This window comes from Cygnus atratus, chromosome 12 (assembly GCF_013377495.2).
Source record: "Cygnus atratus isolate AKBS03 ecotype Queensland, Australia chromosome 12, CAtr_DNAZoo_HiC_assembly, whole genome shotgun sequence".
Lineage (NCBI taxonomy): Eukaryota > Metazoa > Chordata > Aves > Anseriformes > Anatidae > Cygnus > Cygnus atratus.
The window spans coordinates 16756128-16783627 of NC_066373.1; the positions used below are offsets into that span (position 1 = coordinate 16756128).

The 27500-nt window shown below is 39.9% G+C and overlaps 1 protein-coding gene across 1 annotated transcript in view; it reads left to right on the top strand.

The window, feature by feature from the left end:
* The window catches only part of TOX3 (TOX high mobility group box family member 3), a 75199-nt gene extending 60942 nt beyond the window's left edge, over positions 1-14257 (top strand). The window contains exons 4-7 of the mRNA XM_035543617.1: positions 8171-8440; positions 9750-9977; positions 11237-11317; positions 13520-14257. Of these exons, the coding sequence (XP_035399510.1) occupies positions 8171-8440; positions 9750-9977; positions 11237-11317; positions 13520-14257 (1317 nt within the window). The remainder of the gene's footprint in view (positions 1-8170; positions 8441-9749; positions 9978-11236; positions 11318-13519) is intronic.
* Positions 14258-27500: the final 13243 nt, after the last annotated feature.

Below are 27500 nucleotides of genomic sequence, written 5' to 3' on the forward strand. Positions count from 1 at the left end.
CCCCGCAGGCCATAGGCAGCAGTTGTTTCTGTACAGAAACTGCTACAACTTCCACGGGAGATGAAGACAGCACAGCCTAATGATATACTGAATAATAGAGTTTTTAATAGTGTGTAGATTCTTATGTCCTCAGTGACATTGTAATGCTTAGAGTAGATAATATAGTCACTTTTCTGTGAGACGTGCTCTTTCCTCCTTTCTCATCGATACAGAGACAATAGGCCATCTGTTAATGAGCTGCTATGGTTGGAGAAGGAAACGGATTCTCGTGTTCTTTTCAAAAGTTGGTAATTCAAAGCAGAACAAAATCCTTAACCGAATCTTTATTTGTCGTCTGATGGTCGGTGTAAACTATTTCCTGTCCGAGCAACCATGGGAAGGGACCTGTCTGTAGGAAACAGCGGCAGCCGTTCCCAAAGACACCTGTCTGAATAGTAGGTACCGCGGGTGTTGGGGGGAAAAATAGTGGAAGCAGGTTATTAACCTACCCAGCTATGAGGGACTTCCACGTGGAAAAAGAAAAATACACGAAGAGTCTGGGAAAAAAAGACTATGCCTGCGTGATATTCATAATGCCTACATCAGGATCCATTAACTCCACAAGATACTGGTAGGTGCCAAATGAAGGCGCGGAAAGTGCTGCATCCACCAGGAAGCTGTCAGGAACTGGCGATACGCCTAAGAAGTGAGCTCAGAGGGAGTGTGGACATACCTGACCATGGGCACCAGCTGTGTCTTAAGCCTGGGCCATGGCTTTGAACTCTTCTGCCTCCTGAGTTTCAAGTCAGGTGTGAGCAAACCCTGACCTGCTGCTTCCTGAAGTCAGCCAGATGAGGCAGGTGCTGGTGCTGGTCTGCTGCATGTGTTGTACCTGGACAAAGGCTACATTGGGTCCAGCCCCCCTCATTCTTGGGTCAGTTGAAAACTGCCTTTGCAATTCCTCCTGTTCTCTACTGTTACCAGCCACATTTCCTCATGGACAGCTTACCCAATACTCAGCTTTCACCTCCAGTTCTCAAGCTATAAAGAAATATGGAGTCTTTGTAGAGTTTTAGGTTATATTCGATGTTGCCAGGTAGCTGGAAAAAAAAAGGGGGAAAAAAAAAAAGCTTGGTTCTGATAATATGGAAGATAATGAGACCTACTTTTCTTGATTTGCTTAAAAAAAAAAAACAAACAGAAGACAGCAAAAATCCCAAAGACAAAAGCACAACACATCACTACCAGCACTTGCGGCAGTGTTAAACAAATGCCACCTAACACCTGAGTGTCGTTTGTCCCTCCCTGCCCCCCCCGCCACATTTCTCACACAATTTGTTACCTTTGGTAATGTTTGTCAGTTGTCATGCTTCCTTGCAGTCTCTCCCCATGATGCTTTCTGCATAATAAGGACCTTTGAAGTCTGCCTTTGATTTGGTAGCTGAAGCACCTGGAGTTGCAGAGGTTGTAACAAAACTGCTAACAGCACTTATCTGACATTGCAGGACTTCATTTCAACTCTCCAGTGTTTGTTTGCAATGTGCCTTCGCTGTTTGCATACAGCAGACCTAAGCTTGTACTGCTAATTTGGATAGAAGCTCCTCGTGCCAGCAGACTGATCAGATCAGAGCCCAGATCTGTGATCTGAGTCACAGGTGCCTTGTGATCATGCTGTTGGATCCCATGTCCAAAAGGAGTGTGATTCAGAATGGCTTAAAGTATGGTAGGCAGCCGGGGAGGGCGGGGAAGGAGCAGGGTACCTGCTTTTAAAAGTGTCTGCAAAGTGGTGTAAAACTTGAACTATAAATAAGTTGTGAATGAGGTGATGCTAAAGCATCAGTAGTGGCCGCTGTGGGTGGCTTCAGCAAGCCCAAGGTGCCATCCATCTGCAAGAGCAGAGGCCCTTTCAGAACAGAAAGGCTCAACATGCAGCAGGGACAACCAAGAAGCATTGCCCCTTCAGCCCACTTTGGGGACTGTAAGAGGAACGTTTCGGGTCATCTTTCAGACAGATGTGGTTTGACAGTAAAGTAGATTGGTCAGAATGAGGCCCCCAAACCACAAGAGCTCTGTGCCAGGCTGGCTGGGTGACATGCTTAAGCATTATGAGCATTATGAGGAAAGTCTTTTATTGCTTGCTTTGGCTGTGTGATTTTGCCCAGCTGTGAGCATTTAGTGATTCCTCACCATGTAATGCAGCATTATGTTAGAGATACCTGAGCCTGTTGTGAACAAGCTGGTACTGGTGGGGACACGGAGCAGCGGGGCAGGGGGAGCCAGAGCTGGGGCTCAGGGCCGTCTCAGTGTGGCAGGTGCCCAGGCTGCTTGGCTCCATCTCTTGGCACCAGCCGCATCTCTGAGGTGGTGCTGCACCACCTGGCGTAGGTGTGCTCCTCCTGCCTGCTCCCCGAATGTCATTCCATAAAAGGAATCATTTTAATTTGTCATTTGGTGGTCTCTCAGCATTGTAACCACCCGACATCACGGGTCAGGCTGTCTGCTGAGAAAGAAGTTCTGCGCTGCCCAGGGGTAGAACGAACACCAGCCACAGGAGGGGTCACTGACCTGAAAGAAAAGCATGGGGAAAAAAAAAAAGAAAATCAAGGGACAGTAGATGAGAAAGATTCAAAGAAAACATGGTAAATTAGTTTGGAGGTGGTAGCCATAGAAGAAAATCATATAGCAAGAGATTTATTTCTAGACAGAGGAATTTCTACAGACATCTGAGACTGACGGAAAAAAAGGAGATAGTTGCTCAGTTTTGAGGAATGAATCAGTGGGCCCTAATGTTATTTTTTTTTCCTCCTTCGTGCCCCTTCTCTGGGTTATGTGCTCTTTCTGTGTGAACAGAAAACAGTAATTTCTGATGTATTGGGACTGGGGGAGCGCACAGACCAGGAGATTGCATGCTCTTGATGTCTTTCAGGCAGCAGAATGTGCGTAAGCCTTCTGTCACCAACCAATCTTTCAGATCCATCTGCAGACATCATTTTTTTTTCTCTGACATGTACTGTTTGTTGTTGTAGTCTTTATTTGGGAATTAAATTAGGTAAGGTTTACTTTACTACAGAGACACAAAGGAAAACCTAGGAGTGTTCTCATTGCTAGAAAAAAGAAGCTGCTGCTTGTAGTGGATCTCCTGATAACTGTAGTTTGACAGATCATCACTGATCACAGTATCTGAAGGGGGGAGAGGAAGGACACTTCTTCAGTGGTGGCGTTACCAAGTGCAACTGTTTTATACTCTATTAAGTAAGGATTTAATCTCTGACAGAGAAAAGCATCCTGTTAGTTTGATTTGTTTTGACTGGCAGCGAATTCCAATCTTGTAAAAATTTAGATTAATGGATTCTTTTATCTCTATTTTGCTTGTGGAGAAAAAGAGTATTGAGGATTTCTTCTGGAGATATGCTGACATGCCCAAAACTAAAGGGAGTAATTTACAGACAAGCACAACTGAGGATTCCACTCTTTACATTGAAGTGCATTTGCTTCAACTCGAATACTTCAAAGTATTACATCAGCTTATGTTATATTGACAGTGACAAATTCCTAAGGCAAAATAATATATAATGTTTTAAGTCAACTTCCAAAACTCAGGGCACAGTGAGCATAAACATAAATGTTAGCTTTTGCGTAGTTTTTTTTGTTGGCAGATTTACCACAGACTTGACCACTTTTCTTAAAAATCTGGCTCATGCAGTATAGGGTCAGATCCCAGCCCTACATCTTGGTGGAGGTGTTGCCTATTTACGTGATTGAATATTGTAGACATTGATTTTAATCGAGACTCCATTATTACACAAAATGGTCTAAAAAGTATTTTCCTAGTTACATTTCATATATCCTGTTGAATGTTTGTGGAGTTCGAACTTTTGTCAGTGTAGAAATCCAGGATAAAACTATTGTCTGCAAACAATACTCAAAATGCAGGATAAGTGGAAATTACGACATCTCTAGAAGTCATGGCTGGCCCTCTGTACCATTTATCTATCAAAATAAATACTAGCTCTGTTAGTGGCTCTATTATCTACTGGATGCCTAATGACTTGGTATCAGAAGAAGGAACTATCCTTTATTACCATAGTTTTTCCCTTGTTTCTCAGGGGTATGTTTCACTTTGGCTGGATGAGGTACAGAAATTGTTGAAAAACACCTGTAACTGTATACACTGTATAAATTAAAGTATTAGAGTTCACACCTTAAATTAAAGTCTCATTACTCTGTTTGCTTTCCTGGCTGTAGAGGAATTGATTTTTATCAAATTTCGAGAACTTATACTTCTGCAGATCAAACTAAAACAATCTACATATTTTGCATATGCTGTGAGATGTCCTTTGGCATGACTTCTAAATATGACTAAATAGGACTTCTTTGATGTGACTCTCTAAATAGATTAGAATAGTTGAAAGTAGGATAATTTGTTGGATGGATAACCTCATGGTGCCTTTGATGTCTTCAACACATCAAATGATGAAACTCTTCATAATGGGTGCTATTGGAGCTATTCAGGAATGATGACAAAGTCAATTAATTTTCAGAGGGGAAAACATTTTGGACCATATTTTGCTTTTTAATTTTTTTCTTTAATAAATCAATATGTATAATTGAAGAGACCAGAGAGGTGGCTGGCATTTCCCTCAGTAAATTTATCTGAACCATATTTTTTTGCAGCACTATGTAGGATTACAATAGAAACAGAGATCTGAGACTGTCACTTCAGTCTGCAGAGGAATCACACAAGTCATTTCTCTTTGGTTTTCCATTTCATCCATTAAGTCCTTGTTTGATTGTCAAGCTGAGTAAAACAGTGGTTGAGTTGTGCCTGACTGTATGTTAATATCACCAAGTTTTGCATAACTTCAGTCCAAAACAGTACAGCATATCAGGTTCACTCAACACTTCCTTCTGTTCACGTGAGGAGTCCATGATTTATTTTTTTTCAGAACTAATCTGTCATTTCTGCATAATGTGATGAAAATCCTGAATGCTTATGATGCTCGTAATGCTTACATACTGCTTCTACTTCTAGTTAAGTTTATGTAAGAAATGAGCATGTGTTACTCTCTAAAATTTTCACAGTATTCTCAGTGGATTATTTTGAATGCACAAGCTTTGCCTTTTCAATTTTTATGTAGTAATATAATTAGGGTGTCTTGTGGATGTTTTACTGTAATTGCATTTCCATGTGTTCTCTTGATATAAGATGTTTGTTGTTGTTGTTAAACATTTCTTTGTTTAACATTTCATGCATAATGAAATGCGGATCCTTTTGGTTCAATACTGGTCTTTGTAAAATAAGGAAAAAACTAAGAGGTGAGATAATTGATGGAAAACTTGCTTTCTTGATTATATACTCCTCCTTAGATAGATTTTGTTTGCTCAGAATTTATATACAAATGCTGTGAACCTCATTGTTACTATCGACCACTCTGCTTTCTAGCTACATACCAAACCACTGTACAGCCATAAACAATGGCCTATGCTTCCTTGTCTGAAAGCTCTTCTGCAGATAGCAGAGGCTATTGAGGCCCACAACACCAAACCGCAAAATAAAAATGAAATTCCCATTCCTTTTTTTTTTTTTGTATTGATTAGCCACATAACTTTAATTCCAAGTGCAGAAAATAGATGAATTCCTAGTTATCATATGCACATAAGATGTAATGAGAAAAGATTGGAAATGTTATAAAGTATCTTCTTTTATATAGTAAGTCTTACCTGCTTGGTGCTAGAGAGCCAATTACAAGATATTGTTTCTACTACTAGCTTCTAGTGAAGTTTTTAAAGATTAAAAATTGGGAAGAGGTATAGAAGAGAAAAACAGGAATTAAATAAGTTGATGAAAAAACACAGAAGCATAAAATAGCCTCAGACGTAGCCTCAAAAGAAGTGACAGTTAAGAATTCATGGGCTTTTGTATAAAATTAGATTCTGGGTCAATGCAAGTCAAGAGAATTTAGTCTCAATAAAATCATAGATGCAACTGAAATGACAAGACTTAAGAGTAAATCGTTTGTAACCCATGTCATCATATTTCGTTGCCTTTGTGTAAAGGCCCAAAAGCCTGTTTTGTGTAACAATGGAGAGAGCAAAGGCTAGTCTTTTAGGCCATAGAACAGCCTTACGAAAATACTGCCTAAAATATAATGAAGAAAGTTGCTTTTTATGAGAGAAGGTAATTCTGAAGATCTCCACCTTTGCTTTAACAACACATTTTTTTTTCTTAATGCAATAAAGCAATGTCTGTAAACTAGAAAGGAATGGAGTAATATGCAGAAAGTGATATCCTTTTAAGAAGACTTTGAATGACTTCCAGATGCTGCTGCCAATACAATTCTGAATCAAAATGACCCTCTAGTTAACGGTTGTAAATTTTCACAGAAAGGTGCCCTGAAGCAAATGGGTATTTTCAGCCAGTAAGTCTGATGTTTTGATCTTTCTGTATCAGTGCTTCACTTTTGGCACATGCATTCATCTCTAAGGAACTATGCTCCTTTACTGAAAATATTAAAAGACCTTAAGAAGTAGGAAAAGCAGCATGGTGCAGTATGGATGATGAACCGAGAGCAATGACTTGGCAAGCAGGGGGAAAATGAAGATGAGACCTAGCATATAGGACCTGGATCATGAGCATGTTCTTCATTTGTACTGGGTCCAGTTGCAACACAATACGTGTGCTTTTATGCTACAAAGGCTTTCTTTTCTATATCTGGGTTTCAGCAGAAAGACACAGGCATGCCAAATTCAGAATTAATAAGTTACTGCTATAAGGAAGTGGTGTGCTGCAGCACTCACACATAAGATGGATGAGGCAGGGCAAGCTTCTTCTTTAACAAGTGCCATCGCTTCTTTGTACTACTGCACTTGTCCCAGATGAGAGGTTTCCAGGAGCACAGAGCCCACTGCTTCCACTGGGAAAGAGTAAGAGCAAAGTCACTTGGGATAAACCTCAGTGTTGATACAGATTTTTGAACACCAATCTGAGCTTATACAAACTTAATAAGAGAGCACTGGAAAAGTTATAATCTGCTGTGGAAGTCAGGTGGGCTCTATGCTGGGATCTCAGCATTGCAGTTTTGCTCAGTGGCATTTCATTAAGGGTCATTGTACCTGCTACTAATTAGGTTATTAATAATGTGGGTTATTAATAATGAAGGAGTTTTCAAAATCTAGCGTACTTCTCATGGTTGTGTCTGTTTGAACAATGGCTATAGATTGGTCAAGTTGCTAAATCAATTTGTGAGCTATTTATTCTCTTCACTTACTAACCGGTTTAAAAATCTTCTACTTAAATGTTCCCTTATTGTGCATTGGTGTGTGTGTGGTTAAAAAATAACAAAACGGAGTTGTTCATAGTCAGATTCCAGTTGACTTTTACATTTGGGGTCTGACTTGCTTTTATTTACAACTGTGATAAGTGTTGTGTAGATGAAGAAGACGACTTGCCCTCAAGAAACAGTAGAGACAAAAACATGCAAGCACTTGAGTTTCAAAGACATGAAGTACAAGAAAAATAAACTGGTGATTGGTGCGTAGCTTGCTACTTCCACAGGTGTTTGATTGTTGGATTAAAGATAAAAACATATCATTTTGGATGGTGTTGGCAAAAAAGGAATTTTAGGAGCGATTAGGATTACTTGAACAGTTTTCTAGAGTGCTGCTGCGTCTGCACTCGAGATGTGGCAGGGTGATGTTCTTTGTCTGAAGGGGATTTAAAAGTTATTTTAAACAGGGTTGTTTTATACCTACTGCTGTTACTGGTAACAGCTATGAATAATTGAATGTCAGTAAAGGAAGATGCTTTTCTCTCCGCACTCCCTCCCTGTTTTGTTTGCTTTCTGCATTTGACAGCAGTATGTCTACTCAGTTGCAATGTTTTCCCTGTGTCATCAGTCAGCCAGTTGTTTATGTGGGTATTTCACATGGCATCAAGAGAAAAAAAATGTTTAAAAATGGGGAAATACAGTTTTTATTACCCCCAAAATATGACTGGGGGACAAGCAAAGTCTGAAGCAAGTGTGGTAACTGTTGCTGCGTTTTATTTATTAAAAATGTATTTAATTTGTTAAAAGAAACAAAACAAACCACAAGCAGACAGTTTCAGTTGCGTGAGTTTGTAAAAATAACCTTACTTGCTAATGCTATATGGTCACTGTTAATGAATAAATACTGTTTCAATCTCTTTCAGGATCAGAGTCACACACAAGTTTCTCAGTACCGCCAAGACCATTCTTTGATTATGAGATCCATTGTCCACATGACTGATGCTGCTCATTCAGGAATTATGCCTCCCTCTCAGCTCACCACCATTAACCAGTCTCAGCTAAGCGCACAGCTGGGGCTAAATTTAGGAGGCACTAACTTGCCACACACTTCTCCCTCCCCTCCTGCAAGTAAATCAGCCACTCCTTCCCCATCCAGCTCTATAAACGAAGAAGATGCAGATGAATCAAATAGAGTAAGTTATTCTGTGCTTTGTAGTGAGTAAGCTTTACATGTCTATATTCTGTGTTTTCATGAATGTGGCAATGTCATCCCTGCTGCAGTGTGGTCATATAAAACACACACTTTACTGTATTGTGGGATATGTGACTCATTTGCTGTTTAGCTTCTTAGGAAGTTTCCATGACACCTCCAAGATAGCAGAGGTCAGAATATGCATATCTGTCTATTTTCAGCTGAATACATTAATAATCCATTTCAGATTTATAGATCTGGTGAATCTCTTTGCTCATCAACTTTGGACAGTTTTGTTGTATCAGTGTTCATTGGAGTCATTGAAAATATGGTGTGTTCAGAAAGAAATAAAATAAGCTTTCTTCTATCTGAAAGTGTAGTTAATTTACAGTTTAACTTATTAGAAATGGGAAAAAAATAACAACAAAATAGAGCAAAAATCTGATTATAGCAGTATATTTAAAAGGTTAACTTAGACTGTTCCGTGATAGGTTTTCTCATTAAGTTAATGGAAATCGTGTGTAAGGAAAGAGTATTGTACAGGATCCTGAAAATATCAAAGTAAAAGGACTGTGAGAGGTATATTTAGAGCCACAACATCCTTTGCTGCCATAAGTCATTCACCAGAAGAGGGTATGGGACATGAGGTGCAACAAGGACTGGAGGTACCCCCATCCTTGAGGTGCTACTCCAGGTTCCCCTGTTCCTGGGGCAGGAGGAGGTATTAGGTGTGGGGGACCCCTGACCCCACACAGGGAGCACTGGGTGTGGGTGGTGGGCACAGGGGGTGTTCGCTGCAGGTGGGGAGAGAGCGCAGAGCTGCTGCTGCTTCTTGCCTCAAGGGTAAGGTTTTTTTAACCCCTGACCCGTGTCAAAGCTGGCAGCCTTAGGTCTGGGAGCCAGGAAATGCCTCCAAGCTCTTGTCTTTTGAGTCTGTGCTGCAGGAATTGCATCTTAATGGAAAAACATAGATTGCCTATTCAAAGCACACTATAGATTAAATCTTTTTTTTTTTTTTTTAACAGAAATTCAGGGTGTCAGGGTGTACTTTTTCAGGTCAAGCTTGTACGATTGATTCTGAACCATGCTTACGATAGGTGGTGGCTCTTTAGACATTTAGTTCCAGTACATCTGATGAGAATAACTGAGAGTAATGCTATTTGGTAGGAGGAAGGCTTGCCCAACAGGACTCTCCAAAATGTTGCCTACACAGTAGTTTTATCCATATATTAGTAAGCCAGACTGTCAATAATTTTTCAGTATTCTTCTTATATTTCATGCATATGTAGACTGTTATTGCTGTTTCTCAGGCTACTGGAGAAAAAAGAGCTGCCCCAGATTCTGGCAAGAAGCCCAAGACTCCAAAGAAGAAGAAAAAGAAAGATCCCAACGAGCCACAAAAGCCAGTGTCAGCATATGCCCTTTTCTTCAGAGATACACAAGCTGCAATTAAAGGGCAGAACCCGAATGCTACGTTTGGAGAGGTTTCAAAAATAGTGGCATCAATGTGGGACAGTTTAGGAGAAGAACAAAAACAGGTAAAAAAAAAAAAAAAAAAAAGGGGGTGCAGGGATGTCTTACAAGAAGTAACATAGTAATCCTTGTAAAGAATCCTCCTACCTCTGCTCTGAGCAGAGCACACTGCTTGCTGATGTAGACCTCTTACTCTATAGAGTTGCATTGATTTTTTTGAACCTGCTGAAGATCTGGCATTTAAAAAGCATTTTGTTATGAGAGCCAGTAGGTAATATTGAATGGATGCCTTTGTCTTTAAATTTTAAAGGGCAGTTTGTAAAAAGCTCAGGTGATACTGTCCTGGAGTCCTGTTAAGACAATCTTTTGATGATTCCTATTTCAAAGCTCTTGTTTCCTATTAATCAGAAGTTAGAATAGGAAAGGGGAAGGTACAGCACATTTACCTTTCCTTTGATCTGCCTTATGAATTTGTTACAAAGCGTGTTGATTTCAGACCTTTGAAGCCAATCCTCTGTGCCTCTTTACAATGTTGTGTGTGAAATGTTATCTCCAACTCAAACTTGGTACAGAATGATGAGTTTTGTTCTTCCTTGAGGGTTATTCTTCTTACTATGCACATATAACTCCTGCACATGGATTGGAAAAAAATCCTTTGGGGCTCTTTGCCTGTTGATACTCAGTGCAGCTCCTAGTCATAGTTAATAGTCTGACAGATGATGATCATTTAACAGATGATGATCATGATTTAAGGATGAACTTTAAATTTACTGATGATCAGAGATATAGATTTATTCAATTTGTGCTTAACTGTTTTTCTTAAGCTCTGTGGAATTCTCTAATACTGGCTTTGGGGAAAGTGAATTGTCAAAACTCTGTGAACCACGTTTTCTAAATGTATGATTTTTTTTTAAGTGCAGTTTGAATACTTTTCAAACAAAATTACCGCTTAGGTGCCTTTTTTTTTTTTCTACTTTATACTACTTCAGATACTTTTCAGCATCTGAAACACTCAGTGTCAGTAAAATATCATTTCCTAGGGAGGTGAAGTGTGCATAGCTGGTCTTTTCAAACAGTCTGCTGCTCGAGCAGGTTTTTTCCTTCATGATAAATTGACATAAATTGTGGTGAAAGTCCAGCACATAGACCTGGAAGTCTGTGGCCACCTGCAAGAATATTTAATATTACGTGGGCTTTTTCTTCCCAGGGAGTGTTTTCTGTTTTTTAATCTGAGCTGTTTGTTTGTTTGCAAGTGATTCTGGGAACATTCTGGCAAAAACTTCTTAATAACTGAAGTTGGTGAAATTGTGGTCTCTTTTAATAGGTTTATAAAAGAAAAACTGAAGCTGCCAAAAAAGAATACCTAAAGGCACTTGCAGCCTATAGAGCAAGCCTTGTTTCCAAGGTAAGCCTAATAATGTCTTCAATATAATGCAAGTTAGCTTTTGGCAATGTTGTTTTAAATATGGAGGCAGGGATGTGCTGTTATGCAAAACAAAAGTAGAATCTTAGGATTTCTGTAATACAGTTCTAAAAGTCATTGTGCTGCTGCTTGAACCGTGCAACAGAAATTTCATCTGTCTAATGGCACAATAATGATTACCAAACAATAAGTTTGTAAACGTACATCATTCATTATCTTTGGAAGCAAAATAATACACTTCACAATAGAAGTAAAATTTAGTCATGAAAAATACAGCGACCTTTTGACATTAAGATTTACAAGGTATTTGCAGAGGTTTTTATTTCCTTCCTTCAAGTGCTACTTCTCCAAAGACAAACTTGTTTGGCATGGACTTGGAGAGCAGTTACTGTATGACAAAGCTTAAGTATTTCTTGCAGGTGAGGGGGCAAAATAATAAGTCTGGTGGCTCTGAATTTGGAGAGTACTTACAAATGGACTAGCTGGCAGTGAGCCGAACTAAATATTGCAGTGGATCCCTAGTTAATATAAAACTCATGTGAAGAAAACAAAGCTCTGTTGTCTTATTTGAGAATTTACCTTTTTAGCTGCCAGCACTGGGTTGATTGTATATCTGTTGCTTCTGAACATTGTAAATAGAAGTATGTTTATGTCCATCTGATATGTGTATGGAAATCAAGATGGTTATTTCTCCTGTAATACTTCGTAAAGATCAACTACAAAAATATCCTTGATCACTAGAAAGCAATAGACTAAACTGATGAGATCCACCTCCTGAGAATGAAGAATACTTATTGAATACACAACTGCAGAGCATTAGTAAATTGTATAGAAAGTTGCTGTGTATTTTAATTAATGCTTAGAAATACAACAACAGAAATTAGGCATACATAGCTGTGTTTTTCTGTTGTTTCTAGGACTTAGATAATATCCTCAAAGTTTTTAATAATGCAATGCTAAGTGAAATGGCAGCTGGAATTCTAAATACCTTTGAGGGAATTTATCTTGTCAGTCCTAAAGTCCCTTTTCAAAAACATCAGAAATCGTATTTTCTCCTTAAATCTGTGAAACCTGGGTTGCTGAGTGACTTGCAAGAAGATAGGGTGGAAAGTCCAGAATTCATCTCTCCTTACTTATGACATCCTTGCTATAGCTTTGTTACCAAAGGTTCTTGTTGAGAGTAGGGGTAGTATAGACATTTCTGAGGCAAGTTTTGACACATTCTAAGGTAAATGTCTAAAATACGTCAATTAATTGTACTGGAAGAGAGTTTTTCTTTCCATTGTCTTTAAAGGGATTCTAGGCAACTAGGTTACATGTTGTGTACAATGCAGATGTATAAAACTATGCAAGATGGATCCTACTTGTTGGAGCTTTAGTTTGTAAGCAGTAGTTTGAGAAGCTGGGTGTTTGTACACTCTTCTTATACCATGATAATTGGTGCATTGGGATATGCTTCTGTTCGGATTTGTCTCCCAAAGAACAGTGTTTTGTTGTTGTTGTTGTTAAGTATATAGAGAGTGTTGGGCTCTTTCAGCCCAAAGATATACTGTGAATTTCTGGTGTTGAACCAGGGCACACATGAGGTTTTTTTGTCCAAAAGAGAATTGGCATTCAGGTAAGAACTGGAGGTACTGTGTACAGAAACAGACGAAGGTGTGATGTAATGGATCAGTGGATCAAAGTGGCCTTTCTCAGACTGCTGATTGATGTTTCCTGATAGAAAACTGAAGATGAAAAAGTCTCCCTGAGTAGCTGTGACTTTTCTTTCCCTGTAACTGTTTACTTTCTGTAAACAGAAACAAAGTTTTCTCTTTAAAAACGCAGGATAACTTAAATGGATCAGGTCCTACTGAGCCAGGATCTGTACCTTTCTAAATACCTCAAGTGCAAGCAGATAGATTTAAGTATTGAAAGAGGACAAACAAGAAACAAGGTGGTAAAAGCTTGTAATGGATGAAGAAAGTGGGCAACTCGGAGGATGTTTCCTAACCGTGTTTCCTAAATGGACCATTACAATAATTGGATAAATTCTCGAGGGCAAAGTCTTCCCCCTTCCCACTGAACTACGTACATTGAAGCAAGAGAGAGCAGGAGGGGATTTTGATAATTTATTTTAAGTTTGATAGGGGATGATGGCTGTTCTTACCAATACAAGTTTTTGAATTTCTTTTCCAAACACAGGCTGCTGCAGAGTCTGCTGAGGCCCAGACAATTCGTTCTGTCCAGCAAACATTGGCATCCACAAATTTGTCTTCCTCCCTTATTCTGAATACTTCCCTCTCTCAACACGCAACAGTATCGGCATCTCCTCAAAGTCTTCAACAGTCCCTTCCCAGAGCAATTGCTCCAAAACCTCTGACCATGAGACTGCCAATGAATCAGATTGTAGCGTCTGTTACCATTGCACCAAACATGCCAACAAACATTGCAGCTCCATTGATAAGCTCTATGGGAACAAATATGGTGGCAACACCATCTTCATCTCAAGTAAGTCCCTCAATGCAAAGCCAGCAGCACCAGCTCCAGCAGCTCCAGCAGCAACAAATGCAGCAGATGCAGCAACAGCAGCTACATCAGCATCAAATGCATCAGCAAATACAACAACAAATGCAACAGCAGCATTTCCAGCACCACATGCAACAACATTTGCAGCAGCAGCAGCATCTTCAGCAGCAAATTAATCAACAGCAAATGCAACAGCAGCTTCAGCACATACAGCTTCAGCAAATGCAGCAGCAGCAAATGCAGCATATGCAACACCAGTCACAGCCTTCTCCTCAGCAGCACTCTCCAGTAGCCTCTCAGATCACATCTCCCATCCCTGCCATTGGGAGCCCTCAGTCAGCACCTCAGCAGCACCAGTCACAAATACAATCTCAGACACAGACTCAAGTATTATCACAGGTCAGTATTTTCTGAAGATAAATGATCTTGCAGCATCGCTTTGTGTTGTTGGAGGGGGTAGGGGTAAACCATATTTGGCTGAAAACTGTAAATTGTTGATGGTAGTTATGCAGGGATGCATAACAGATCAAATAATTCTCTAAAGTGTCTATTAGATAGGCAATAAAGAACTACAATGTAGCTGTGTATCATCTTTTAGCTGACTATAAATCATTTTGTTTAAAAAAAAAAAATCTGTGCTCTTTTTCATGTGATGCCTTTTTAATTTATTTACGCTTTACCTACAATATGTGAATCAAATGGCCTGATAAATACCTGGATCTTATGACTGCAAAATGGCCTTTCAGAGTTATATGATACAACCCTTCTTTCTCCAAAAGTGAATAATGCACTTCAAGGCAGTACAAACTCATGAAGCCCTTAAAGCACAGTTGTAACTACCTGTAAAATGATGATGATTGGTTTTCATACAATCATACTTGTATGACATGAGTTAGTTGATGGCATTTTTTGTCATGAAAAGAAATAGAGTAAATCACAGATTTTTTGCCAAAGCTATTAATTTTCTGTCCTAAATATCTTCAGAAAAACAAATGCAAGTAACTGAACTTAAATGTTTGATCCATCCTTTCACTGCATTTCTCCAAATAAACATACCATAGTTTGTAACAAAATATATATTGACAGTTACCCTATTACGTTAATTCCAATTACAGAACAAATGTGAATATTATATTCTGTGTTGAAGTGATGAGTTTCAGATTTAATACACTGTATTTTTAAAAGGGAAATGCACTTAAATAAAACTGTTATTACAAAAAGCTAAGATGAAAAATGCAAGAGTTTTTAATATGCTGTAAAACCGGTAGAATATTTAAAAGAAACTCCACAGCCGAATAATCAATGTAAATATTTTCTTTAAAAGTTGTAAGTTTTCATATCATGTGTTGTAAAGTTTTCATAAATGAGGCTTTAATGTAAACACTGGTAACATGAATTATTAATTGCTACATTGCTTATTGTGTTTTTATGCTGTTTTATACTTTTTTATGAGTTACGATAGCAGCAATTAAGTTGTTTGTATTTTGCTTATCTAAAATAAATGCTTTTATCTTGCTATAGAATAAACACATTTCAGTAAAACTGATGGGCCACAAGTCATTGATAGAAAAAAGAAAACCATCAATATTTCCATATAAAAACACATTCTTAGAAACTTTATTTAACTTTTTGGATTTTTATTTTCTCAGCCATCATGTGTAGATGGGTACTGATCTGGATCAGGGTTGCAATCGGCTCCTGTGTCCATAAATGCACAAGGCTGAAGAGTCCCATGCAACTTCTCTGAGGTTTCTGTGACTTTGGAGAGAGAAAACGGGTGGTGGAGTTATAAAGCAGTTGTCCTGCCCTGTGCTACATGTGTCAGCAGGAACAGGATAGGGAACCTGTTTGAGCTGTGGTGGTCACAGATGAAAATAAGCACAAATTGTAGTTTTCTTCAAATTCTTGCATTTCAGTTGCAAACCTAGCCATTGCCCTGGGCCTTCTGCCTGTGAGCCCCTGGCTCTGGCTGGTCCAGGCTGACTTGTATTTTTTTGTGGAGGTAGGAGATGATGGAGAGGGAGGTATTTCATGGGAAAGATTTGGGAACATTTGCATCCAGCATGTTGTCAAGATATTAGTGCTGTTTGTATATTTTTACTCTTGACAGAGGGGAGAAATCCTTTTTCTTCTTTGCCTGCAATAGCTGTGCTGTGGGTGCAGTCTGACCACTATCCCCAGTTGTCTTGCATGATTAATTACAGCATCTGTCCTGTCAGAAGCTATAATGAAGAGGTCTTGATAAAAATTGCAAATTACCACTGGCAACAATCTTAAACTGCTTATGATAAAACAAAAATTAAAAACAGCAAGTGTCAAACCTGAGCAGAATCCTAATCCTGTTTCAGGCCGTGTCCATGGCTACCATGCTCGGGCCACAACCAAAAAATAATGGAATATAGATTCCCCAAAAGTTGCAGCCAGACTCGTGGATGGAGGTACTATACTGTGCGAGTTTATTAATAATGAATTCAGCTTTGAATATTTCATAATCCTCAGGTACTGTTTATTATGTACAAATATTGAACAGCGAGAGATTCTAATTAGAAATGTATAGATTTCTTGAAGCAGAAAAAAACGTGTATAAATTGAAGCTTTTCATAATAGGTGTTAGTTGACAGCTACCCGTGCTCATAATAGCCTTAGTATGATATCTAATCGTGTCTGGGGTGGAGGGTGTCTATTCCAGGAGCGAGGAAGCCTGCGTGCATTAGAAATGTCACAGCAGAGGCTGGCTGTGAGGGATAGTTTTGTGTGTCAGTTTTAAGCAATGTTACATAACAAAGGGAACCATTTTATAGTCTTTTTGAAACCTTTAGACAACTGTCTTCAGAAATAATTGCTAAACTGCATGTGACAGTAATTGTGTATTAGTTCTGTAATTGTCATTTTGAAGACCTATGAAGTATCGTTGGAAAAATGTCACTAATGATAAGAGTTAATTACAACTGAAGTCTGTTTTCAACTATTTGCAGCGAGAAGCAGGTGTTATTACACTCATTTAATGATTTAATAAATCCTGAGTTTTATCACGTTTGATTAAGAGCTGCTGAACTACTGATGGTCAATTCCAGGAAAAATAGTCTTAATTACTCCAGCTAAAAAAAATTTCATCATCGACCAGGACTACATTTTATATATCGAAATCTGAATCACGAAAAACTGCAGCATCCCCCTCCTTGCTACAAAATTATATTTTATATTACCCGTAATAGCATATTGCAGAACATCTTGTGTTTCAAACTGTGCAAGTTGGTGTTCATATTCTCTACGTCTAAGTGAATAACTTTGCTATCAGAGGTCATAAATAAAACTGTTAATTTAAATCACGTAATATGCAATTTATACAGGGAAAATGCAGTATCTGTATGATTTCAGTGTCATACACATTTTACAGAACGTTTTCCTTCATATCATTTACAAATACTTAACTGTTCCCTTTTTTTCCCAAGGTTTCAGATGCTTTATCACCCCGGTTAACCACATTCTACTTTCACATTAACCCAAGTTGACACATGATGAAAGAACATAAGGAGGTTTAATTTTTAGCTGACACAGGGTCATTAGTTTCTAACTTGGAGAACAAAGGCTTTAAATACCTCTATGCAACATAATCTCAATTTTATATTATCACCTGACCATTGTGGTTTGCAGGACAGATGGATTAAATATCTCAAGTTTAACCAGAAGTCTTGCACTGACTCTTTTCAATGAGGATTGGACATTTGAATGGCTCCTTTTCCATTTCTCACTTCATGGAGTATTTTGCAGCACTGGACTTCATTCTAACCTTTCCCTCCCCCCTTTGTTTGGCTTTTGTTTTGCAACAGCTGTTATTATCGTTTTTGGTCAGCTGTGATTGCTGGAGGCAAAATAGGACCAGATGGTGTTTTGCTATGCATGAATGGAGAGTTAGAGGAGTTTAGATTGAATAGGCCAAGTTTGAATGGTGTCTATGCACCACCTGCCCTCTTCAGCAGCAGCATACACATCATAGGAGCATGATCTGTCTCAGACCTACTAGAATTGGATGGGAATGGAGAGAGCCTTGTTGGATTTTCTCCATATTTATTGATCTTCCATGCACTAACAGCATAATGCAGTACACAGTCAATTTGAGTTAATTGGATATGACACAGCATGTACATGTAATCTATCACTGTAGTCTCTGGGTACACTTTAGTTTTTGCTGCCACGAGAACATGCAGTATTAGCCTGCATTAATAGGCTAAGTGGATGGAAGTAAAACAGGATCATTGTGCTGCTTGATTTAAAAAAGTATCAGAGTCCTAAAACAATGCCCTTAAAACTGCTAGAGATGCAGTGAGATACGAACGTTTCTGATTCGATAGGGCGGACTGGGTACTCTGGCACAGAAAAAAAGGATACCTCATTCCCATACTTTTCTAAGAGGTTTGCCAGGGAAATTTAAATGAACAGTTCACTAAAAAGATAGCATCATTAGAGACGAGCCTGTGCAGCTCAGGAAGGGCTGTGTGTTTATGTGGAGGAATCTATTTCAGGGCAGAAGGGATATTATATTAAGCAAATTCTGATTCATCCCCTAAAACACAAAAATTAAAATGAGGCATCCAAATCAGCTTTAGAGTAGCAAAGGGCTTCTTTGGTGTCCTAAAACTGGCCATCGAAGTAGAACGTAAATGCTACAGAAATGTAAAATCTGTTGTACCTGCCATTAAGGTTGATTGAAAGACATCCGGTGCGCAAGAGTTGTGTCTGGCTGTTTTGGGATAAAGGACGTGGGCACTTGTATACATAAATTGTTTGAATTGTTGCAGCAATTGGAGGTTTAGAAGCTGACCTACACGTGTGACCGGGGGGAGATTGTGCTCTGCCGAAGTTGGCAGTGGCTGCTTGCTTGGTGTCTTTGTCTGTGGTGTCAGGTAGCCAAGCGAGCTACTTTATTATGAAAATTGCATTCAACTGAAAAAATGCTAAATATTTTCAAGTGCCTGTGGGAAAAGCTAGGTTTGTATTAAAGGATTTGGTTCTTAAAGTCACCAAGAAACTAATGCTTCTCAGGTGCATCTGAGGGAGAGAATTTTCGATTATAATACTAAAATCTTTCAGAAGAGAATGTATGACTTTGAATGAGCTGTTCTGACAATTCAATAGGCTACACTGGAGATTTATAATGTACTCTGTTTACCACTGTTAAAAAGTAGAAGTGGTATTTTAAATCATGGTTTTATCCAAGTTCCTGCAGTGTTAACTTCTTCAGCTTCTACACAAACTGAATTAGTGCGGAGTTTTGTTACAAGGTTTGAAGCAAAATGCAGTTTAATCTTTTAGGGAAAAAAAATTGAACTGATAATAATATTTGATGTGGGGTGGTTATATGGGTGCTTCCTACAGGTCTCATTTATTCTCCTTCCCTTCTGGAATATCTATATTAATACAGATACCTTTGGTCTGTTATTTTCTCCAAACTGGAGATGTTACATTACTTTAACTCTGCTGCTCTAATTGAAAAAGAAAGGCTTTGATCCAGCAAATCACTTAAAATGAGTGGATAATTCATGTATATAAGTAGTAATTTCATTAAAGTGACTACTTGTATGCTTACAGTTGTACAGTTGCTCGAGTGCTTTCATAGATCAGGGGTCTAATTGCAAAAACGTTGTATTTGTTTTCCAAGGAATTCCAAACAGCAGTAATGACAACCTAAAACTAACATAACCAAACTTACATTTTCTGCATTGCCTTTTATTAAATTCTACTCTGTAGAAGCCACAGGTCTGATCTTCAAGTACAGGTACCTAACCTTTGTGCTGGTTCACTGACTGCACATCATCATAGATGTGTAAAGAATTAACCACCTGACTGGTAATTTGCGTACTCAGTCATTTAGATATGTTTCCACTGTGCACAGGTCTGAAAATGTGCACCTGGATCAGCAGTCACAGTTCTTGACTAAGCAGATGCCTTGACCAAATATTTGTATTTACAAAACAGAGAAGTAAATGCAGGCAAACAAAGCGGCATTATACCTATTGGCAATATTTGTGAAACTTAAAGGGTATAGTTACTTGAGACTGGTTTATTTTTAATGCTAGATCACAGAGTATACTGATAACAAACATACACATTGCATTAACACAAAGCAAATAAATAATCCCATGTGTTGTACTTCTCTTACTGGTGGTTATAGGAGGTACTTAATTTTGGAATTGCTGTTCTATGCATCATGATGACCACATGACATGGATATTTAAAATTTATAAGTAACATTGCTTAATTTCTTTCTTACTCCTGATTTTTGGGAATATTAAATATTCAGCATCTGAAAATCAGAGGTTCTTTTTGAAAATTCTGCCTCATCAGCTGTTGACCAGGTGATTTTCACTGCTGCACCATATGTATGTGTGCATATGTTAAGCTGATAGCAAGAAATCCATGGATGTGTTCCAAGCCTAAATGTGTGTTCCATTACTAACAAGTATTGTGCTATTGACTTCAGTGATACGGGACCAAACGTCTGTGGAGCTGCACTGTGGCATCAACCAAATTGTATCCCCCTGGCCTCGTCTCTCTTATTGTCCCTTGCCACATTCCTCTCTGCTCCGCTAATCACAGGAGCAGCCAGTGGTGGAATCTCCTCCTGAAGAGCTTCTCCTCTTCCTCACCCCTTCTTGTCCATCCTGTTCCTCATAGTCACAAGAAAATGAATAACAGGCAGCCCAAATATGTGATAGGTGTTTGTTTAAATGGAGAGATGTCCAGATACGTACACATAGTTTTATGTGGAAAACGTACATAATACATGTAAAAATTAGGCATACATTTGGGGATCTCGGGGGGAAATTTTCTAGGTGCTTTGTAGCAAGGGCTACTGTAGGATTTGGTTACTACTTAGCACACTGGGGCATTGGCAGAATATAGATGATGATGATGACAAATATCATTTTATAAACATCTTTTTCTCCCTTATAATGTTGTGGCAGATAAATCTAAGTGTTTTGGCCATTTACAGCCGATAATGTATTAAGGCAGCTCTTGAGCTCCAGGTGGAATCCTGAGTGTCAATTTACAGATACTTGTGCTTCTATAAGGAATCAGCAGCCTTTTTTTTCGTGTGTGCGCGCTTTGTTTTTTGTTTTGTTTTATCCCAATGCAAATAAAATCCTTATCCTTCACTGCAGAAAACAGCCAGAGCTTGCTAGCAGCTTTGGACAAATTAAACATCTTTGAACAAAAATAGTAGTGAAAATCTAGTCAAAATCATGTTCAGTTCTGTTGAAGTCTGCTGAAGCTGTACTTGGCTTTACATCCAGGCTGAATTTGTTCAGATAAATTTGTTCCATTTTCAAAGCTGCTGATCAGCAAAAATTAATTGATCCATGATTGTGCATCTCTGACAGTTCAGCCGCACTCGCAGATACCCATTGGGAACCTGTGCCAGGAGCAGCATCCACTGGATGGCTGTGAGATGCTGCAGGTGGTGAGTGCAGCCCCATCGGCACAGGCTCCATTCTCAACTCACCTCTGTTTAATGTTAAAAACCAATGCAAGATTTTTCCCCTGACAATTCCAAAGGGAGCAAGAGCAGCCAGTCTTGGACTACTTTATCTCCTCGGCTTTGTCACAGTCGGTCATGTAGCTGCAGTCACTTCAGTGGGACAGGATTTCACTTCTATGCTATTATGCCAAATTCTCTGCATAAGCAAGTCCACTGAGCACCGGACCTATTAAAAATTAAAACCAGCTTTGTAGCCTCTTTGGGGATAAATAAGAGGTCAAGAAGTCAGGAGAAATAATCCCAGTGATTTGAGGGGACTTTGGGTCAGGGCTTAGCTGAAGATGGGCACAGAAATGCACCTATCACGAGTAGGCTTATCATTTTCTCAAATGATGTTGGAATGAGTCTTGTAGAAAGAGAGATAATTCTAAGGAGAGGGAGGGAGAGTAATTTTTCTCCTAAATTGAGAAAACGAAAACTGTTGGGTATGTATTGCTATCACAGCAAAGTGTTTCTGTCCAGGCTCGGTGCTTCAGCATGCAAACAACTTCCACTGAAATCTGCAAAGTGACTGTGCAGAGCATCTGGGAAACCAGTCATGATTTAAATGCATTAAGAAAAATGATAATGTTATTTGACTTTGGTTAATCAATAACAGAGGAGAAATGTAACACTTTAGTTTGATTAACCTTCTGCCATACAACACAAAGTCAATGAAATCAGAAATACTTTTTACTTTTTTTAAGTTTGCATCAATTACAGTGGGGGTTTCATTTCTGGGAGGGTCTTTTTTATTTCCTGACATTATCTGTATGTTTTATCTGAGGTTTGTTTGTTGCTTTAGAATAACATATTCGTCCTGTGTAGACAAAATATGCACTTTGTTCAATGCCTTACTCGAGGTCAAATTCTCTTGAGGAGAACAAGTGTAGCTGTCAAAAGAGGTTTTAGTGCTTGACCCTAAGAAGCATTCAAAGCCCAGATCTTTTTTTTTTATTGCTTCATTTTCATTGTTTGTACTTTATACTTAAGATGGGGCCTCTGCAGAAGGAAAAGACCCTGCTTTGGTATTCACTGCGAGCAGCCTTCTACTGAAACACCTCAAAAGCACTGCAAGAATTTGGAAACCATCACCCTGTACCTACCTCGGGTGCGCGATTATAACTGTGCACTGAGGGTGTGAGCAGAGCGTGGTGGGGCAGGCACAGAATGGAGCCAAGGGAAGACCCCGTGGAAGCGGGGTCAGAGACATGAGGTATCTGCACGGAGCATTGTGCAGCAAGCAGAAGTCCTGCAGGTGAGTAAGCATGGATGCAAAGAAGCAGGAGCGTGAATAGAAAAGGGTAAGTTGTTGAATGAAGGTAGTGTAGAGGAAGATGCAGCCAATAACTTTAACTGGGTTCTCACTGGAAAACTGGTGATACAGTTTTGTATAGCTGTGCCTTACATTTCCTACAGATGGTGTTTATATAGTGCACGCAAACTCAGTGTTAGAACTAGCCATAAAAAAGCCCGAGATTTTTGTTTAATTATTCACAATTGCTATTGTGTAATTGGAAAGTGCAAGTACTATATTACATTTTATTTTATAGAATTACAGTGCAATTATCCTTGGTAACAGTTGTTAACAATACGAGGTGCCTCATTTGTAAAAAATGCAAGATGCATGTAGTGTTTTAACTGAACATGAGTTTCATCTAACGTACATCCGTAGTAAAGGTGGATTTCAAGTCCTTTCCATCCCACTTGGCAAGACTGCTGGCCTTATCTCCTCTATCTCCAGCAGTAGCTCCCAGCTCTCCAGGGCCATTCCAGGGGAGCCAGGAGCACGAGAGGACAGCACAAACAGATGGGCTGCGATAACACGGACCCAGGCGGCAGAGGAAAGTCACCTCTTGGGGAGTTACACAGCCCTTGGTCCAGCCTGCCCGTTACAGGGGTTGCTCTGGGCACTGCCTGCATGGGGCTCGAGGGCAGCGTGGGGAGGGGACGACACCGGCCCTTACCCCTGCTGGTGAGGGCACAGCACAGGAGTGAGCCCGGGAGAAAGAACCAAGTGTGTATTGCCTCCTCTACATGTCTTGGGATAGACTGTGTACAGTATATTTTCTGGGATAGGCTGCACCCTTAAGGGACCCTAACAAGGAACAGTTGCCACCCTACCCAGAGCAGAGACTGCAAATAAGCATTTGTACGGGCATGCCTGGTTTTAATTACACAAATCACCAGCTAGGGTTCAGTAGCCAAGGAAATGTAAGGGTAGCATGTTGTGGCAGCATCGTCTGGTTTAGCAAACCAGAAGCATTTCACATGGCAGCCTCTCAACTGAGCACTCAGGCAAATAAAAGTTGAATAAGCCAAGAAACCATATAGAGAAGTAGCTTTCAGGTTCCTTGAAAGTACCAAAAAAACAAACTTTTGCTCTCAAAATCATGGACTGCATGAGCTTTTATGTGCAGCAAGAATTCCTCCAGAATTGTGTTTGGTGCTCATAAAACTCAACTCAGAATAAACACGACAGGCTCACGGAGTCCCTGCAGGGTGTGACGCACATGTAGGCACTATCCAAGCTACAGTCTTGGGGGCAAATATTACTTTCTGGTTATTCCTGTTGGTTCAGCACTCTCATTCTTTATGCAGACTTGAGGCCATATCATCAGTCTCTGATGCCTGTTCTTAGCAAGCAGACGGTCCCAGACAGGCAATGTGGATGGCAAAGTGACTTTCAAGATCATCCCAGGAAGTCCCTGAGAAACAAACAACCCTCACCTGTGAAACAGGGAGGGTAGGCTGCATGCTGGCCCTGCTCTGGGTCAGTTCTGGAGGCATGTTGGCTGCTGGCTGGGTCAGGTGTACAAAATTAGGAAGGAGATGGGAGCTGCACCTGCTTTGCAGGTTTTCGCTGAGCACCTCCCTACTTGGGAGCTCATTTAAAGGTTCCTGTCCATGTGCTTGGAGGTGCCATGTGAGCAGGGCAATATAAGGAAAAAAAAAAAAAAAGAAAAAAAAAGAGCTGGCCTGAGTTGGAAGGCTGTGTGTCGAGCCACTGCTGGTTGCAGTGTTTGTAGCCTCTGGGGACCGCCATTTGAGGAGGGCTGTGAGCCCAACCCAAGGCTGCAAAGCACCAGAAAGCATGTGAGCTGCACAGCAGCATCCTTAGGCAAGCAGAAAACCAGGTGGTGGCTGGCTGATTTTTGCCTTCAGGCACATCCACTGGAGGATCCAGATCTACAGCCAATATGAATTTATTGGAAAGGACTAGTTCAGTGCACATGCAAAAAACTATTGTGTGTTTTCTGCAGAATTAAAAAGCCTTGGAAGGAGAAGGAAGGGACAGGAGAGGTGTGCTTTTTAGCCTGGAATCCTGCATTCTTGAAAATGTGGGCTGTTGGATGTTTTTTTTTTCTCTTTCTGTTACAGATCGTTAGCTGTTTGAATTGTAGTGTCTTTGGGTCAAGGGCAGTTTTTTCTGGAGATGGTGGGTACTGTGGTGTGGCATGGATCTGTCCTGGGGCCTTGTCTGTTACTGAAAAAATAAAGGGAAACAAAGAAATGTGGAAAAAGGCAGCTACTGAGTGTAACTGAGTGTAAAAAGAAAAAGGCAAGAGATCACAACCAACTTCCCTGGTGGTGTATTTGGATCAGTGAGAAGAAGGGTGTAGCTAACAGGCATGTTCTGCTGGCTGATTTTGTGATGGATGTGGGGATTGGGGTTGAGGATGGGACACTAACCTCTGCAGGCTGGCGTAATTACATCTGAGCCCTTTTTGTACAGTGCAAAAACATATGTTCAGGCCTATTGATATTGATTGGACATGAGTTTATAAGTACAAGTCTGCTTGAATTTCATAGATTTTATTGAAGAAAAATTGCAAACATTAATAAAAGGCCACACCTCATCTAAGTATTTCACGGGCACCAGTGGCCTCAGGTGCTTTTTCAACCTGGAGAGAAGCGAATGCTGTCTGTGGCCCACTAAGAGACCATTTCTGGTGTCTAGCATACTGACCCTACCTTCTGCTTCTTGGATTCAATGATTCTTAAGCACGTGCTTAAAGTTAAGCTGCTTATAAAGTATGTTCCTGAACAGGAAAGATAATTAAGATTTGGGAACAGTAGAGAAGCCTGTAACTGCTCATAATCCATCACATCTTCCTTCAGGCCTTGGGAACAGAAATAATGAGAATTCCCAAAGGATTTATGTTTTATTTAGGTTTTTGATACTGCTAAAGATTTTGCTCCATGAAAGTGAAGTGTGAAGGCAAATTTGTTGATTTTTTTTGTTAAAACTGAAGCAGCAGATTAAACAGGTGACTTCACAAACAGCTGAACCATGTTGCTGTTATTCTTGGTGATTAATTAGAGTCTGGGGTGTTTATGTGCTGATAACTCCACCTGTTTCTTTAAAAATGCCCTCCTGGGTTTCACATGGGAAAAAGCAGAGGGTGAATGGTGAATCCCTTGCAGCTTGGGCAGGTATGGCTGGGAGTGAGATTTGCTGGTCAGGTATGGAGAGGAACTCAGTCCTTGAAGCGGTTGTTCCGCTAACGGGAAACAGTGATAGATGATTCCTCTGGGAGTTAAACAGCAAATGAATAAAGATTCATTAACCCATTATGGTGTCATAGAGCATTTCTGTCTTATGGTTTTAGTTTAGTGCCAGTGGAGTCTTAGCCCTCACCTCCTGATATTCACTGTAAAGCCCTCAGTGGCTCTGGTGCTGCCAGGCCAAATCCTGACAGAGGGGCTCTGCTATCTTTATGATGTAGAAGAATTACCCTAACTTGAAGCTGTGCCTCAGTAAGGCTCAGGCTCCTCCGGCTGGGAGCCTGGTGCTGTCTGAGGATGTGTTAGGAGGGCTTGGGTGCTCCTGCCATGCTCTGCACTCACTGCGTGCAGCACCGCAGCCCTGCACCTTTGCAGCCCTGCTTAGCCTTGCAGCCCTGCATGGGTGGTAGTTAGCGATGTTGGACATGGGGAAAATGTGGGAATGTGGTTGGTGCTGAAAGAGCTGATGTCTCAACATTGTTTCCTCTCGAAGCACAGTTTGATGCACGTCTTGGTATGTGTGGTACCTCGTTCTGAGGCAGTTAAGCAGGTGTTTGTTACAAAAAGGACACTGTCCTGGTATTTGGTCACAAAGCCAAATCAATCTTGCTATGTTTTTGTCTAGTGAACCCCTCTCTTCCTCCTGGTGACATTGTCCCAGAACACCTGGTGCTGTAGAGCCCTCCCCGTGCCTCTTCACGTTGCAGTGGCATTCAGCTTTTCCTACTCCTGTTCTTACTTTTAGTCCATATTCAGCTCTCTAAAGCAATACAGGTTTGCTTAAAAAAAAAAAAAGAAACTAAAACCACCACCAGCATGAAACAAAAACAACTGTGTTCATTGAAGTGTTTTGTACATCATAGCTGCTGCTTACCATTTTTATTCAACTTGCATTTATAGAGAAACCCTATCTTGGTATCTTGAAGGCACTTTTAATGAGTACATATCATGAATTTTCCAACTGCTTTTAGATTGAGAATGATTTGCCTTCTATTCGTCACAGAATCGTGTTACTTTACATTTAAAAAGGTTCTTGCACACCTCCCTGGCACCTGGGTTGTAAGTGATTATTGTAAGTGATTATTGGCCATTGTAGTTTGAAGATGGAAGTTGGCAGAATTTACCTCAAGCCTGTTCAACTAAAAAAAAAAAAAAAGGCAAGAAAAAGAAGAAAACTGTCAAATAGCTACTTGTACACTCAACTGAAGACCTGTAATGACGTATTTATGAGCAAGGTCAAATCCTGCACTACTTGTCTGTAAAGCACCTCCGACTGCCATCCCATTGTGCTTTGTAGAATATGTTATTAAACTGCCAGACTCCTGCCACGATGCTGGAAGTGTATGTGGGTTTAAAGGGCGTACTGGTCTGACTTTTCAAGGAAAAAAATTGTTTTCTCATTCAACACAAAGATGAAATTTCTGGCTTGGGAAGCTTCTAGAAGAGGTCTGTTGGATTCTGGAAGGCAATCTGGTAAAATGTCAAGTTGTGATTGTCTTGTGCTTCCCACCCTATCGCAGCCTGTGTTGGACACTGGAGAATGGGCCAGGTAAACCTTTGCCATGGCTATTTGTAGAGCTGAAGTTTGAAGGACTCAATTTAAAACCACTGCAAAATTTAAATGAACTG